This window comes from Aethina tumida, chromosome 5 (genome assembly GCF_024364675.1).
Source record: "Aethina tumida isolate Nest 87 chromosome 5, icAetTumi1.1, whole genome shotgun sequence".
In the NCBI taxonomy this organism is placed as follows: Eukaryota; Metazoa; Arthropoda; class Insecta; order Coleoptera; family Nitidulidae; genus Aethina; species Aethina tumida.
In genome coordinates this window covers 19,252,264-19,268,121 of record NC_065439.1, presented here as the reverse complement: position 1 = coordinate 19,268,121, position 15,858 = coordinate 19,252,264, and the positions used below count along the sequence as shown (strand labels likewise).

At 28.0% G+C, this 15,858-nt stretch overlaps 1 protein-coding gene and 1 long non-coding RNA gene across 3 annotated transcripts in view; both read right to left on the bottom strand.

Annotated features, from left to right (window-relative positions):
• LOC126265758 (uncharacterized) overlaps window positions 1-15,858 on the bottom strand; it is a 186,042-nt gene that overhangs the window by 150,475 nt on the left and 19,709 nt on the right. The gene's annotated exons all lie outside the window — the stretch shown is intronic.
• LOC109596206 (rho GTPase-activating protein 100F) overlaps window positions 1-15,858 on the bottom strand; it is a 72,530-nt gene that overhangs the window by 49,042 nt on the left and 7,630 nt on the right. Inside the window, exon 2 of the mRNA XM_049968227.1 lies at window positions 13,410-13,521. Coding sequence (XP_049824184.1) covers window positions 13,410-13,493 — 84 coding nt within the window. The 5' untranslated portion in view covers window positions 13,494-13,521. The remainder of the gene's footprint in view (window positions 1-13,409; window positions 13,522-15,858) is intronic.

Genomic DNA, 15,858 nt, shown 5'->3' with positions numbered 1-15,858 from the left:
ATTTTAATTCAAACTTTATTTTTAAACCGTGAAAGAAGTAAATTAATTATCGTTTTGCTAATTGTAATAACTTTTAACCCAGCTCGAAACCTTAATTGGAAAAACCATTTTCATCGAGATCAAAATCAATAATGACTGTCGACTGTCTTCCCCTTCGTACTACCCCATTAACGTTTCAAAAAGACACAATGTAATAATGTCGGTGTTTTCAATAGACAGAAGACAACTTCCTTTATTAAAACACATCGACTTCCCGACCCAGCATCGAAAAAGCGACGCGCAACAGACACGAAAATAACGTAATTTGACGAAATTACAAACTTCCCATTACACAGTGTTTTTTCGCGAGGCAAATTGAAAATCTCGGCCGCGTGTCTTCTAATAATCCATCAAGCCGACTGATACACGTTATTACTGAACCCGTTCGAAGTGGTTGGGTATCATACGCGTCGCTTTGATAAATAACTAAAAGCGACGAACAAACCAAAAGGAAACGTAGTCAATTACGTTGAGTGAGTTTATAATTAATTTATAATCAGACCCAGGTGAACCTTCAATCTCCCAGTCAAAGGTTAATGCCGGGAGAGAAAAAAAAGGGGGGGATCGAGCAAACGGAAAGGTAGAGACTTTGAGGGTTTGATCTTGTTGTTTGCCCGGGTACGATTACAGTAGGTGCTTTATAAATTCGTCGTCAAGAATATTTTCGACCGCGTTCCACCCGCAAGATTTCCGTCATCGATTTTCCTTCATTTATGTTATTTCATTAGGACTCCTGGAACTGTCACGGAAAGGTCTTAAGAATTTAGGTCAGACCTTTATCACCTCAACGATATGTTCAATAGGATTTTCTAATTATAACGACCAGAAATGTGATTTAATTTTCAACGTATCGACCCATCCTCACCCCCACGGTCGCAAGGTCAAGCGATTATTAAACTTAAATCCAACCTTTTAGCTGTTTCACCTTTTTAAAATAAAAAAAACAGACGTCGGGGACCGCCTGGAAGGAAACTTTTTTAATTACGGTTACATTTTGAGTTTCCATTCGGATTTTCTACCAATTAAACTCATCCGAACGCGTCACATCATGATCACGTCGTCGGATTCATCGACGCCACTCTTTCGAACAACCGAGAGTTTGAGGTGACTATTCGTTTCCGTCTCGTGCCTCGAATATTCCCAGTGCAAAACGATATTATTATAATTCGGGGGAAGTTGTGCAAAGGAGCGCCCCGTATCGATTGCGATGTGAGCAAATGGGATTTTGCAAATTGTTGTCGGCATCGGAAGAACTTCGGGGCTCATGTAAAATGCAATTGAACGTTCCAGATCTTATTCGGCTGCATAATTGCGGGAGTGTGAAACGATCGACCCCGTTTTTATTTTTGTATCTTTGAACTTACATGTATACGTGGGCGTACGTTGACGTAGACGTGTGTCCCATCGATTTTTAAAATCGCCGATGCTAAACCGATATGTATATGTGTGTGTGTGGGTTGTCGGATTTGTTTTGCGGCTGATTTTTGTTCAAAAACGTTCCATCACGAATTCCGTTTCGTTTTTAACGGGTCCCCCTCACTCATTTTTATGGAACCTATCGTAAAATCTCACAAATTACTTATAACCTCGTTTATGTCGGTTCTCGTGGGAGCGCGTTTTATGTCGAAGCCACAAAAATATATTTGACGACGATTGTAATCTGCATTAACTAGGACGGGGTGCACGGAAAACCGAAAATATGAAAATTTATGAATTATTTAAATGTTACTAGAGGCAGAGAGTATTAATATAATTTGGTTATTTTGTTGCCCAACGATAACATAAAATTTACGGTTAAGATGCAATCAAAAATGTTTCTGGTGAAAAAAAGGTAATATTTATTGTGTTCCAGAAAAATATGGAGAATAGGGAATTATTAAAAATCAGTCGTCATAAATATGAATATTTAAAATTTGAAGTCGCCTTGGTTTTAATTAAATTCAACTTATAAATTGTTATTAACAATGAAAGTAGAGGATGAATAATGTTGGTGATGCTGTTTTGGTCAGAAGTAGTGATAACATTTTTTGGACTTTTGGAGTTCTGTTGGAAATACTGAATATTTAATGTGGTTTACTAAAAAATACTTTTTTGCCTTTTACATATTTTTTAACGAATTATTGTTTACAATATACATTTTTTAATATTATATTAATACTAGTTTATTTATTTATAATTAGAACTAGTTTAGTATTCTTAACAGACTCTTTTATTTTTTATATTATAATTTGTTTATAAAATTAGACAAATTTTTTCATTACTTACATATACTACTATTAAAAAAGTATAAAGAAAAAAACGTAAATTATTTATCTAATTTAATGAAATAAATCCAAAATTACGAAGGTTCAAAATTAGAATCAACCAAATACAAATATTTTAAAATATAAATTCATTGCTTTACATTAAATTTAATTGTCCCATGATATAAACAATTTTTCATTATTTAATTGCATATTGTATAGTTTGTTTATAAAATTATACGAATTTCATCACTATTTATACTACTTTTAAAAAAGTATAAGAAAAAATTTAAATTAATTGTCTAATTTAACTAAATAAATCTACAATGAAGATTACAAAATTAGAATCAATAAAACAAAATAAACATAATTTAAATTAATTAATTGCTTAACATTAATCTTATTAATAATTTTAAAGGCCTAATAAATTTATTACTTTTAATTATAAATATTTAACAATTAATTTTCCATTCCCAATTTTATTAATTTTTGTTATATTTTCCTCCTTAATTACTTTTTAAAATTTATCACAAAAGAAATCTTAAATAATTTTATAATTTAATTTAATTCTTAGCATTAAATTTTTATTTTAAAATAAGTCATACTTAACTCATTTTTTTTTTTTTAATTTTAATTGTAATTAATTTACAGAATATGAAATAAAATTAAAAAATGTTAATTCAAGCTGGAAGTATTTTATGGATTGTTTGAACTTTCTCTTATTTTAAATTAAATACATCTGCTAATTAACTAAACAATGGCAACAGAGGGTGAGAGAAGCTCGTTTTTGTCTGAAACAAGGATGAAATTGTACGTTTTCTTTTCCATTCATTTTTTTATTTTTTTGTCATTAAGGCTGAAACAATTTTTACCATTATCTTTAGAACAGAAATCAGTTATTTTTGTTACTTTTTATAAATTTTTTATCAATCTAATTAATTTGTTTTATTATTTAATCACATTTTCTTATATAACTTAGTTTATTTTGATGTGTATTAAAAATCACCTATTCTTATTAAAATTTTTAAGTTATTAGAAGAAACTAAAATTTGTTCCACTAATTAAATTTAGATAATTAGACGATTTTTACAAAATTTTATTTTATTGTTTCCATTATTTTTACTACTTTTAAAAAATGATTACAAAACAATATAAATTAATTGTTAATTTAATTTTACGAAAATTATAAAATTAAAATAGTACAAATTGTTTTATGTTTTATTATTAAATAAATATTAAATTACTGAAAGAAAGAACTATTAAAAAAGAAACTTTTATAAAAAAATTATAAGTTATCTTGAATTAAATTTGTTAATTTAAATATAAATAATCTTAATAATTTAAAAACTCTCACAAAGTGCTTAATCAAATGGAAAAATTTGTTGTAAATTATTGATATTTTTTCATAATATATTTCAGAAGTAACGTCTCTGATGTGTAAATATTGATTTGTAATACCTATTTTTGTATAAATATCGATTGTTTTAGTAATACATACTGAATAGTTTTTTTTTTAGTTTATCTGGAATGAGCAGCTCATATTTAGTTAGATTAACAAAATGTTGGTCGATATATTGTACCATGAAATTTAGTAGAAATCACATTTTAATATATTTTTATATCTCAGATATGAACAAATTTTAGTTTATTCAGTATATGATCTTTTCTTTTATTGCAGTTAATTAGCAGTTCGAAATAAATTGATTTCAATTGTTCTTTTTATGATGATTAATTTATATAATTCACATTTTTTATTTATTTTTGTATCATTTAATACCATCTTTAATATTACATTAAATATAATATATTTTTTTAATGGGTACAACTTGTTAACTAACATTTAAATAAAGCTACAAAAATATTAATTCAAATGAATCTTGATTCATCCATTAGAATTATACTAATATCATTTTAAAACGTACAGAGGACACACAGAACAAAAATATTTTACAAAACATGGCGCGCATGTAAAGTTCTTTCACGTTCGAATTAAAAAGCACTTTGCTTCATGTTTCGAAAAAATTACATTTTATTGATGAAATCACAAAAGCCGGATAATCCACTCAAGCAACGTATTCCTGAAACAATGAATTTCCAATTTAAAAAGCACTTGCCATGTTCGACATTAAATACAATTTGTCGAATAACGTAAATAAAATAACAAAAAGAGACTTTTTCGACTCCATTATACAGCCGCGACGGGACAGAGACGGAGCACAAATGAACCGTCGCTATCGATTCGGATCTCGTTGCCCCCATGAATACGGTTTTGCGAACTTTTGTTGTCAATATCAGCGTTCCAGTTTTTAACGAACCCCGCGATATAATTAAATCGTATTTTTAGTCCGCACCGCGGCCGGAAAACGAAATGCAATGTTCCCACCGGCCCCGCGGTCTTCCACGTTTTTTTTTTTTATTTTTTTTTTATGGTTATTATTATGGCTGATATTCGCAATTAGAATTGTTTTCTTTGATGCGAGCCAAACGAAATCGGCCTCGTCTCTTCGGGCGGACGATTATTTCGAGTAATTTGTGTCGTTATTAACTCGCTTTTGTGGATCAGATTTGTTTTGGTATCAAGTATCAAATGTCTGTGTTTACGACAACTTATGATTTTATAATCGCTGTGTACGTTGATTGTTTGTGAATAAAAACAAAAAAATGAGGTCGAAAAAACGTATCATAGGTTTCAGTCTATATTTAAATATTCAGTCTGATTCTTAAAATCTTGCAGATACATCATTTATTAGAAGCTGACCGACATCATGCTGTAGGAACGCTTCAGGCAGGCTCAAGACAAATGTTGGTAGGACAGTTGATTTTCCAGAAACAGATGAGCATATTCTTTCCCAAGAAACATTTATATGTTCATTATTACGTTTTTAATAGTTAAAGTGAAACTATGTAATTTAATTGTATGAGTTTAATCGTATGTATTTTTATCGTATGGAAAATGATCATTAGGAAAATGATCGTATGGATTTTAATCATTATGGAAAATGATCGTATAGATTTTAATCATTATGGAAAATGATCGTATGGATTTTAATCATTATGGAAAATGATCGTATGGATTTTAACCATTATGGAAAGTGATCGTATGGAAAATGATCATTATGGAAAATGATCGTATGGGAAATGATCGTATGGAAAATGATCATTATGGAAAATGATCGTATGGAAAATGATCGTATGGAAAATGATCGTATGGAAAATGATCGTATGGAAAATGATCATTATGGAAAATGATCGTATGGAAAATGATCATTATGGAAAATGATCGTATGGAAAATGATCATTATGGAAAATGATCATTATGGAAAATGATCGTATGGAAAATGATCATTATGGAAAATGATCGTATGGAAAATGATCGTATGAATTTTATAAATAATCTAGTTAACTATCCAATTCTGAAAGATGCAGTAAACGCAGCAATTGCTGTGTAATAATTTGTCCAATTTTTAATTATAAAAGTTAAGTTATAAATTTTATTTTTCCCCAATTTTCTAGTAATTCTTTAAAAAATAAAGTTTACAGGTTATATATACTGAAATAGTCTAACCAAAAATAATCTTAAAAATACTTGCATTGGCAAAAAATTGGTACATAAAAGAGCTGAAATACATAATTAGCTAAAATTGTTAAAATAAATTATAATGAAATTTATTAATAAAATATAACTATTATTATTTATAACTCGACATATTATGACCAAATAAATCCAATTGATTATGCAATTTTGAGAATTTCAGTTTATTGTTACGTATAATATAAAAATTATCCAATTTATTGTCCAATGTTTAATTGATCTACAAATTGCTATAAAATAGATTAAATTTAAATTTTCCTTAATTATTTAGTAGACCATAAAAACCTTAATGAGAATTAATTTTTATGCGTTGCATTTTATTATACAATAAATTCACATAAAATATGTATTCAACTATTGCTAAATAATTCTCTATGCCTAATTGGATGATTTTTTGTTTCAATTTTTTGAATATATATAATAATATATTATTATTATATATTATCATTTTTACAAAAATAAAAACCGATACAGTAATTATTGAATTGCTATAGATATATAAAAACAAATGGAAATTTATATTTCATTCTATAATAATAATAAAAGTGATTTATTTGATTTGGGTACTTTTAACAATTTTTCACAAAAATGGAAACCGTTTCAATAATTATTAAATACTCTAATTACAATAGAATACATTCGAACTTTTATGACTTGAACCATTACTTCTCAGACAACAAAGACAACTTATCAAGATTAATTAAATAATCCAATTGATTATCCAATTTTGAGAGCTTCAATTTATTGCTTCATATAATTCAAAAATTGGCCATTTTATTGTCTAATTTTGAATTGATGAATAAACTGATAGAAGATAAAAATAAATTTTATTTTTTCTCAATTGTCTAGTAAGAATTAAAAATAAGGAATTTGCAGTAGACAGTGTTTATAATAGTTTGTAGTGTTTCTGGTTTACATTAGAACCCTCAAAAATCCACTTTTCCACTATGATAATAGCCAGCCACATTCTGCAAGGGTTACTTTGGAGTATTCCCAACATTCCTATATAATTTGTTGCCATGACCAGCAAAATATCTGATCTTATTACCGATTGAAGACGTGTGGGAGATCATAAGCAGGAAATATCGAAATTGAGTCTTTCCTCCACAGGCTTTGATTAACCTTCTGATTCAAGTAGAGGTGGCACAAAATTGACCACATCATTAGATCAATACTAAAGTGAGTTAATGAGAATTTTGATCATTATTAGTTTAAAAAATTGTACTAATCAATAAATTCTCTTCTTTACTCTTATAACAGTTTGTGAATTTTTTTTTTTTTTTTTTTTCATTTTTCTCAATTGTTCACGACCCCACCGATGAAAAATTCATCTCGGCCACGCACAATGGATAATTGTTGTGTCAGTTAATTGGCCCCCCATCAGTAACACGTCGTCGTCTTGACGAAGTGGCCACTCGGGCCGTTTAATCAGCGCGCCTGGGCCGCGTATCGACTGGCCAGGACGGGCGGGCACCCCCACGTTTTCCGCAAGGCACACACACACACACTCCGTGCTACGTAGTGAGAGAGTATTACTAGGAGGGTCTCACGTGATGCCGATACATTCATAATGAGGTGCCGCGGACCGACCGCCGCCTCCGCCCCACGCCGTTTGAATGGCACTCGCCCATACCGGCTGCATTTTTCATTCTGCAACCCTTCGGACCGCCCCCGAGACGTCGCGATTTACATCTAATTGTAGGGCCGACGTTGCCGCGTCGCGGCGCTTTAAGCCTTTAAGCCGGGAAGACTGCAAATTTCCTACTGGCAGACCGTCCGGTCACGGAATTACGTTCAAATGTACTTATGCCGTAAGTACAAACTTGACTACTGCAGACATTTTATTTTATATTTCAACGTTCAAATTCCGTTTTGTTATTTATTAATTGTTTCATTTATATTAAAAATTTAAGTTACTTGCTTAAAGTTATAAGAACGAAATTGGAAATATCAACATAAAAATATATGTAATAAAAATTTCTCTTTATTTATAAAAATAATAATATGATTACTGACTTATATAAAAAATATATCTTTAAATGATTAATTTATATTTAAAAAAATATTGAATTTCAAATTATATTAAAAATATTTATATATAATATATATTATATTAAAAAATATAAGAAAATATAAAAATATAATATAAAAAATTTAATATAATATTAATTATTTTTAAAATATTTTTGGTTAATTTTTTAAATTAATTATAATATTATAAATTGTATTATCTTACATTTGTAATAAAAATATTATTTTTTATATAATAATTTCAAAAATAAATTTAAATATACATTAAAAATTATTTAAAAGTAATAAATTAACAAATATATTAAAAATTAATTATATAATTTTTGTGTTTATAACTTTTCAATTTCAAAAATAAATTTAAATATATATTAAAAATTATTTAAAAATAATAAATTAACAAATATATTAAAAATTAATTATATAATTTTTGTATTTATAACTTTTCTCCATTTGATTAGATATTTCTTGATAATTAAAAATATAAAAAGTTAATAAAAATAAAATAAAAAAATATTTTAAATTATATTAATGTTTTAAATATTAATTTAAAATTAATTAAAATAAAATTAAAATTATTATATATAAAAAAAATAATCAATAATGTTTCTGTCACTATTTTGAGTAAAAATTGTATTAAAGAAAAATATATTTCTAATTTTTTCACTACCCTCTATTTGAATTAATTTTTTAAAATAAAAAGTATATTATATTATATATATAAAAAAATAAAAATATGTTTACATTTAAAATTATTAAAAATTAATTATATAATTTGTGTGAATGTAAAAAATATAAAAATGTAATATAATTCTAAAAAGTTAAAAAATATATTAAAAACTAAATTAAAAAAATATTTTAAAAATAAAAATGTTCCTGTCTTTATTTTTAATATAAATTATATTAAACAAATATATATATATATATATATATATATATATCACTATTCTATAATTCTTCTTCCATTTTGATTATATATTTACAATTAAAAATTATTTATAAGAATATTTTAAAAAGAATTAAGGGATTTATCTCTATTATATTATAAATTGTATTGAAAAAAATATATTTATAATATTTGTGAATATCTATTTTCTACCATTTAAATTATTTATTTATAATTAAAAATAAAAATAATTTTTAATATATTTTTTATTCATTAATATAATATTTTCTTCCACTATTTCTGTAACTATTTTAAATATAAATTGTGTTAAAGAAAACTATATTTTTCTATTTAAATTATTTCTTGTTAATAATTAATTTAAATTATATTAAAAGTGATGTGTTTTCTATCAGTATTTTAAATATATATTCTATTTAAAATGTATACAGTAAGAAAAGCGTTTGACCCGTCTGAATTTAGAGAGAGACATCATACATGACAGAGACAGTGGGAGATACTGCCTCTATTGTTCATGATATCTCTTTCAGGATTCAGATGAATCAAACTCTTTTCGTACTGTTTACGTCTAATATTTGTGAATGCATATTATTCTCTATTTAAATTAAAAATTATATTAAAAAATAATATTTTAAAACTAAATTAAGGACAATTTTAAACAAACAAGTTCTCAGTGTCTAATATTTATTTACACAGTGACATTTACTTTTTTTATTGATTAGAAGGGTAATGGTACCTAATCTGCAAATAACTTCATTCCATATATGGTATAATTGAAACAAATAATTTACTATCTTGGTAAACACGCCAGAATAATTTTCTTCAAGAATGACTAGCTTCCCGTTCCAAACATAATCGCCGGAAGTGCGAAAGAGTTGCCCATTGAAAACGCGGCCCGACAATGTAATAAAACAGGGGTGGCAACGGGTCGTGAATCAAACGGGCGTACGTTAACTCGTTTAATCTTTTACTACTGTTGCGGCCGTATAGTGAAGTTGTTTGTAACTCTCCTGCGTATATACACCCTTATTTATTATTAGCGCATTTTAATTCCGGGACTAATGTGTATGCATGCGAGCGTCGGCGGGGTGGGGGGCGTACGTTTTCCGGGGACGAATCGTTAAATACGAGATTGGAAAACGGGGGTGACGTCGGAAAAAGGAAACGATTCGTGTCGGTTGACTGTTTCGCGGGGATGTTTTGTCATTCGGACGGGCCCGACTGACAAATTTCTGCCGCCCCCGCCGATTTTTCACTGTTCACGGTCCGGAATTGGCTAATCATATTTCGAACGACACCTGACCACCGTAATTCGACGGGGATTTTTACAATGTAGTAAAAACCACTTGGGACTTTACGATTTTTCGGCGGACTATAAAACGCCGACGAACTTTTTAAGTAACGACGGACCATAAACTTTTTAACTTATAAAGCCCGGCGGAAAGTTTTACGGTCGAACGGTGCCATGTGTTAACGTTTTTCCCCACAAAAGATACGAATAGCCCGCCACCCCTCGTCCCGGCCCTGCAGCCGCTAATAACCCTTAATTGGACGTTTCATTAATGTTTTAAAACATTTTTTTTCTACCTCCAGTCACGTAATAGGATTAACGTCTATGCGAAATGGATTATCCTTTTTTTATTTTAATGCCTTGTACAAGTTCAAGTTATTCATTAGCGTAATTGATCCTGTTTATGTGTTTAATTCAGTTAAATTGGACGTGGCGATATAAAGGAGTGGCGATTGTAAATTTTCGGGCTGGTTATTAATAGGTCCGTTTAATTATTAACCATAATCGGCAAATCCACGGGATTAGCCCCACTAAAGGACCATTACGGGGCCAATAACTCACCGCCAACCCTCAAGCCGTTACATAACGGACCTCCATAAACCCCTTCGGCCTGCACACAAGTGATTTTTAATGTGCTCCACTCTGGCCAAAAGTTAATTGTTTCTAGGAATATACAAAATTATGCCTTCGTGTTGTTCAAAATGGATGTTTCAATTAAATTAAATAATGAAATCCGCTAAATTTAAATAAAATAAATTAGATAAATGTAATAAATCATCACCATTAATGTTTTAAACTCATATACTGAGTATTTATTATACAGAATGTCACCAACTTGTTGATTTTGGGTGTTACCAATATTTCTAGATGGTGACACTTCGGATAATCTGTAATTATAAAAGTGTACAAAAATTAATTTCCAAAAATTATAGTATTAATTAATTATATCAATATAATTTTCTTAATATAAAATAATTCTAACCAGAGAAATTTAATTAAAAATTAGTATTTATAACACAAAAGTATAAGAATATAAATTTCTTTTAAATGTGACTTGAGCAAAACACTTTTGTCAAATTTCTAGTTACAAAACTAGACCTGATAAACAAAATTTTAGGGCTATTTTAAATTCTGTAGCCAAAATTCATTCATTTGTAAAATTGTTAGTACCAACAAATGACCTTTGGGCTGAGTGATTTGTTTGAAAATTAGTAATTATATGCCAAAAGTGTAACAACTGAAATTTCTTTTAAATGTGGCCTGAGTAAAAAAATACTTTTTCAAAAAGTTTCCTCACAACCACACCTAAAAATAATAATATTTAAAAATTTCAAAATTAAAAATAGAAAGAAAAAACTCTTTCAATTATTATAGGACAAACTGGTTCATTTATAAAATCGTTAGTACCAACAAATGACTTTTGGGCTGTCTGATTTGTTTGAAAATTAGTAATTATATGACAAAAGTGTAACAACCGATATTTCTTTTAAATGTGGCCTGAGTAAAAAAATACTTTTTCAAAAAGTTTTCTCACAATCACACCTAAAAATAAAAATATTTAAATATTTCAAAATTAAAAATAGAAGGAAAAAACTCTTTCAAAAATTATAGGACAAACTGGTTCATTTATAAAATCGTTAGTATCAACAAATGACTTTTAGGCTGTGTGATTTGTTTGAAAATTAGTAATTATATGACAAAAGAATAACAACCGAAATTTCTTTTAAATGTGGCATGAGCAAAAAAACATACTTTTTAAAAAAGTTTCCTCACCATCACACCTAAAAATAAAAATATTTAAATATTTTAAAATTAAAAATAGAAGGAAAAAACTCTTTCAAAAACTATAGGACAAACTGGTTCATTTATAAAATTGTTAGTACCAACAAATGACTTTTGGGCTGTGTGATTTGTTTGAAAATTAGTAATTATGTGACAAAAGTGTAAGAACCGAAATTTCTTTTAAATGTGGCCTGAACAAAAAAATACTTTTTCAAAAAGTTTCCTCACAACCACACCTAAAAATAAAAATATTTAAATATTTCAAAATTAAAAATAGAAGGAAAATACTCTTTCAATTATTATAGGACAAACTGGTTCATTTATAAAATCGTTAGTACCAACAAATGACTTTTGGGCTGTGTGATTTGTTTGAAAATTAGTAATTATATGACAAAAGTGCAACAAGCGAAATTTCTTTTAAATGTGGCCTGAGCAAAAAAATACTTTTTCAAAAAGTTCCTCACAATCACACCTAAAAATAAAAATATTTAAATATTTCATAATTAAAAATAGAAGGAAAAAACTCTTTCAAAAATTATAGGACAAACTTGTTCATTTATAAAATCGTTAGTACCAACAAATGACTTTTGGACTGTGTGATTTGTTTGAAAATTAGTAATTATATGACAAAAGTGTAACAACCGATATTTCTTTTAAATGTGGCCTGAGTAAAAAAATACTTTTTCAAAAAGTTTCCTCACAACCACACCTAAAAATAAAAATATTTAAAGATTTCAAAATTAAAAATAGAAGGAAAAAACTCTTTCAAAAATTATAGGACAAACTGTATTTATTTTATTAATTTCTTTAAATGGTGCTTTCCTATTTTTAGCCAATAATTCCATGAACAAAACTTTCTTAATGTAAATTAACTATCTTCTATTTTTTAGTTACAAGACAAAATATATCCAGAATTATTTATAAAATCGTTGATACAAAAAAATAACTTTTGAGCTGCGTAATTTATTTGTAAACCACTCTTAAAACTAAAAATATATAAACGTTTCAATGGATGGAAAATTCACAGTAATTCCATGAACAAGTTAAATAATATTCTTAATGTATAATAATTGTCTAAAATATATTTTATATCTCAATTTTTTGGTTAGAAAACTATATTTGATAAACAAAATGAAATTGCTATTTGGTTTCTGCACCAAAAAGCTAATTCAGTTACATTTTACATCCTTAAAAACAGAAGTACAATTTGTCAAAAAAAAGTTAGTTATTGCACATTTTCGTAGAACACAGAAAAGATCAGATATATCAAAATGGATTCTAAAGTTCTGTCTCTGATCTGGAAATCCTTGCAAACATCCAAAATCAATCAATCTGGAACCACCTGTATAACAGAACCATACTCATGATCCACTTCAAGATGCTACAAAGTAGATTAAAGTAAATGATCCTCATTTACCAAACAACAAGTAAAATCGCCCGTTTCCGTGGCGGTTTTATGAAGTTGTTCCTTCCGAATCACCTCGTATCTACTGGTTACGTACAGGATTTATGTGATGTTTGGACGCTTACCTTCCTGCGACCGCAGCACAGCATGTTGCGCGTGCGCGATCGTCCCGATGAGATCTTCGAGCGTGCCAATTTCCGCCACTGCATACCAGATTATATCTGGGATGTCGTACGCCTGAAAAACAACACCGGCCATTAGAGATTATCATTTTACGGGCGCCGCCGCCGCGCATAAATTAATCCGGATGGAGGGGCGGCGACCGATGCCGCAGTTTTCTCCGTCAGAATTTTTCGGATGGGATCACCCTCCGGAGGGTTCGTGTATTGTTTGGGTGGCGCACAAATTGGCGTGGATTCAATTAGTGTTTAAGACTTGAGGGTTTTCAAAAGATCAACTGGAATTTGTTTACTTTTGATAAGTACCCAGACAGTAATGAGCAATATATTAAATTGAATAATAATAAACTTGCTTATATATATTTACGCTTAAAAATTAATTAAATGCAATAATATATGTGACTAAAAATTTAAAAAATTAATTAAAATCTATAATTATGTAATTAATTTATATTTAATTACATTTGTATTCACAGCAAAAGTATTTATTCATATAAATGTTCGTAAGTTTTGTCACATTGTTAATTGCTGAAAATATCTAATTTTGTGTAATATTATGTATATGAATATAATTACTTAAAAATTAATTTTTTTAACTTTTAATATTATAAATTTGATATTATTATATTTATTTATCATTAATCACCAAAAATGTGACAAAATTGATGAATATAAACAAGAAGAAATAGTAATTAATTAAAAAATGTAAAATATTAATATTAGAATAAAAACTCATTTAAAAAATAAAAAATATATTTAAAACAAAACAAATTTATTTAACACCATTTGTTTTCGTAATTTTTTTATTGAAAATAGGTATTAGTATAAGATATCTTAGAGTTTATAGATTGACGTTTGTTGGAATTATTTCTTGACGTTTCGCTAGCACGAATGGCTATCATCTTCAGACGTCTGATTTGGTTCGTGTCTCTTCGACATCTGATTGACGAAGAGTCTTACTTCAGAATAAATAAATAACTTTATGAATAACTTTATCCAATCTGTCAATAGTTTCAAAAAACTATATTTTAGTACTTTTACTTAAAATCTATTAATACATGATACAAATACGTGATTTAAAAATTGTTTTGTTTATACTAGCACATTCACCATTTTATATTGACTTTATGTCTCTTTTTACATTATAAAATAGTGAAACATTATAATGGTTATTAAATTGGCTAAAGATGATAAGGCAAATTATAAATACAGTAAAAGCTCCTTATTCGCGGATTAAAAAAATGTGACCCAATTTCTGTATTCGCAACTAAAGATTTCTTTTTTCACGGATCTAAATCTGAACATCAGTATAATATCCTTTTTAAACGCGCCGTCAAAATAGACCTTATTACACCTATGCCAAAAGTATGTTTTTAAATAATATCGATGCTTAATCAGTAAAGTAACCTTTAAAATACTATAAAAAATATGATTTTAATGTTTAATAAATGTTTAAACATCGTGAATACGCAAACAAATTGTATAATTACAACTACATCCAAAAGGCAATTAATTTTACGTTTTCAAATATCTTATCCTAATTCATTTGAATATTTTAATTAAGTTTTTTGTTTCGCATCCACCATTTTTTCAACTCTTGTTAAAAATGGCGAATGCGCAACCAAACCAATAATTAGTTACTATTAAACAAATTCTAAGAATAAGTTGATTATATTAATAGTAATTTATTTTATCTACCTTTTTTAACAGGTACTATTTAATTTTTTTTAAATAATCAGTAAAGTCACATTTAGAATACTATAAAAAATATTATTTTAATGTTTAATAAATGTTTAAACATCGTGAATGCGCAAACAAATTGTGTAATTACAACTACATCCAAAAGACAATTAATTTTAAGTTTTCAAATATCTTATCCTAATTGATTTGAACATTTTAATTAAGTTTTTTGTTTCGCATTCACCATTTTTACAACTGTTGTTAAAAATGGCGAATGCGCAATCAATCCAATACTATTCACTATTCAGGGATTAAAAAATGCGACCCAATTTATGTATTCTTTCCGTATAATTTAAACAAGCAGTTCCTTCCTTTGGCAAGAGCCACACTGCGTATGCATTTATAGTTTCATCTTTCCATTCGTTACAAAAATTGTGATCGAGTAATTGATCAATAAAAAAATCCGAAGATAAATTAAGGTCGTCTGTAGCTTCAACTGCACTCTCAGCTAAAATTGTTTGTAATCCGGAAGTGGCATTATCATTATGGATCGAAGACCGCATCCAAAAAGTGAAAAGAAAATTGATCCGTGTATGGAATGAAGTCTTATTTTTAAGAGGCAAATTGCTAATGCTTCTGCTGAATATCAGTCTAAATTGAAAGAGCTTCTAAAAACTGCAAATCAGAGAAAAAAATACAAAATTCTTTAAACCAT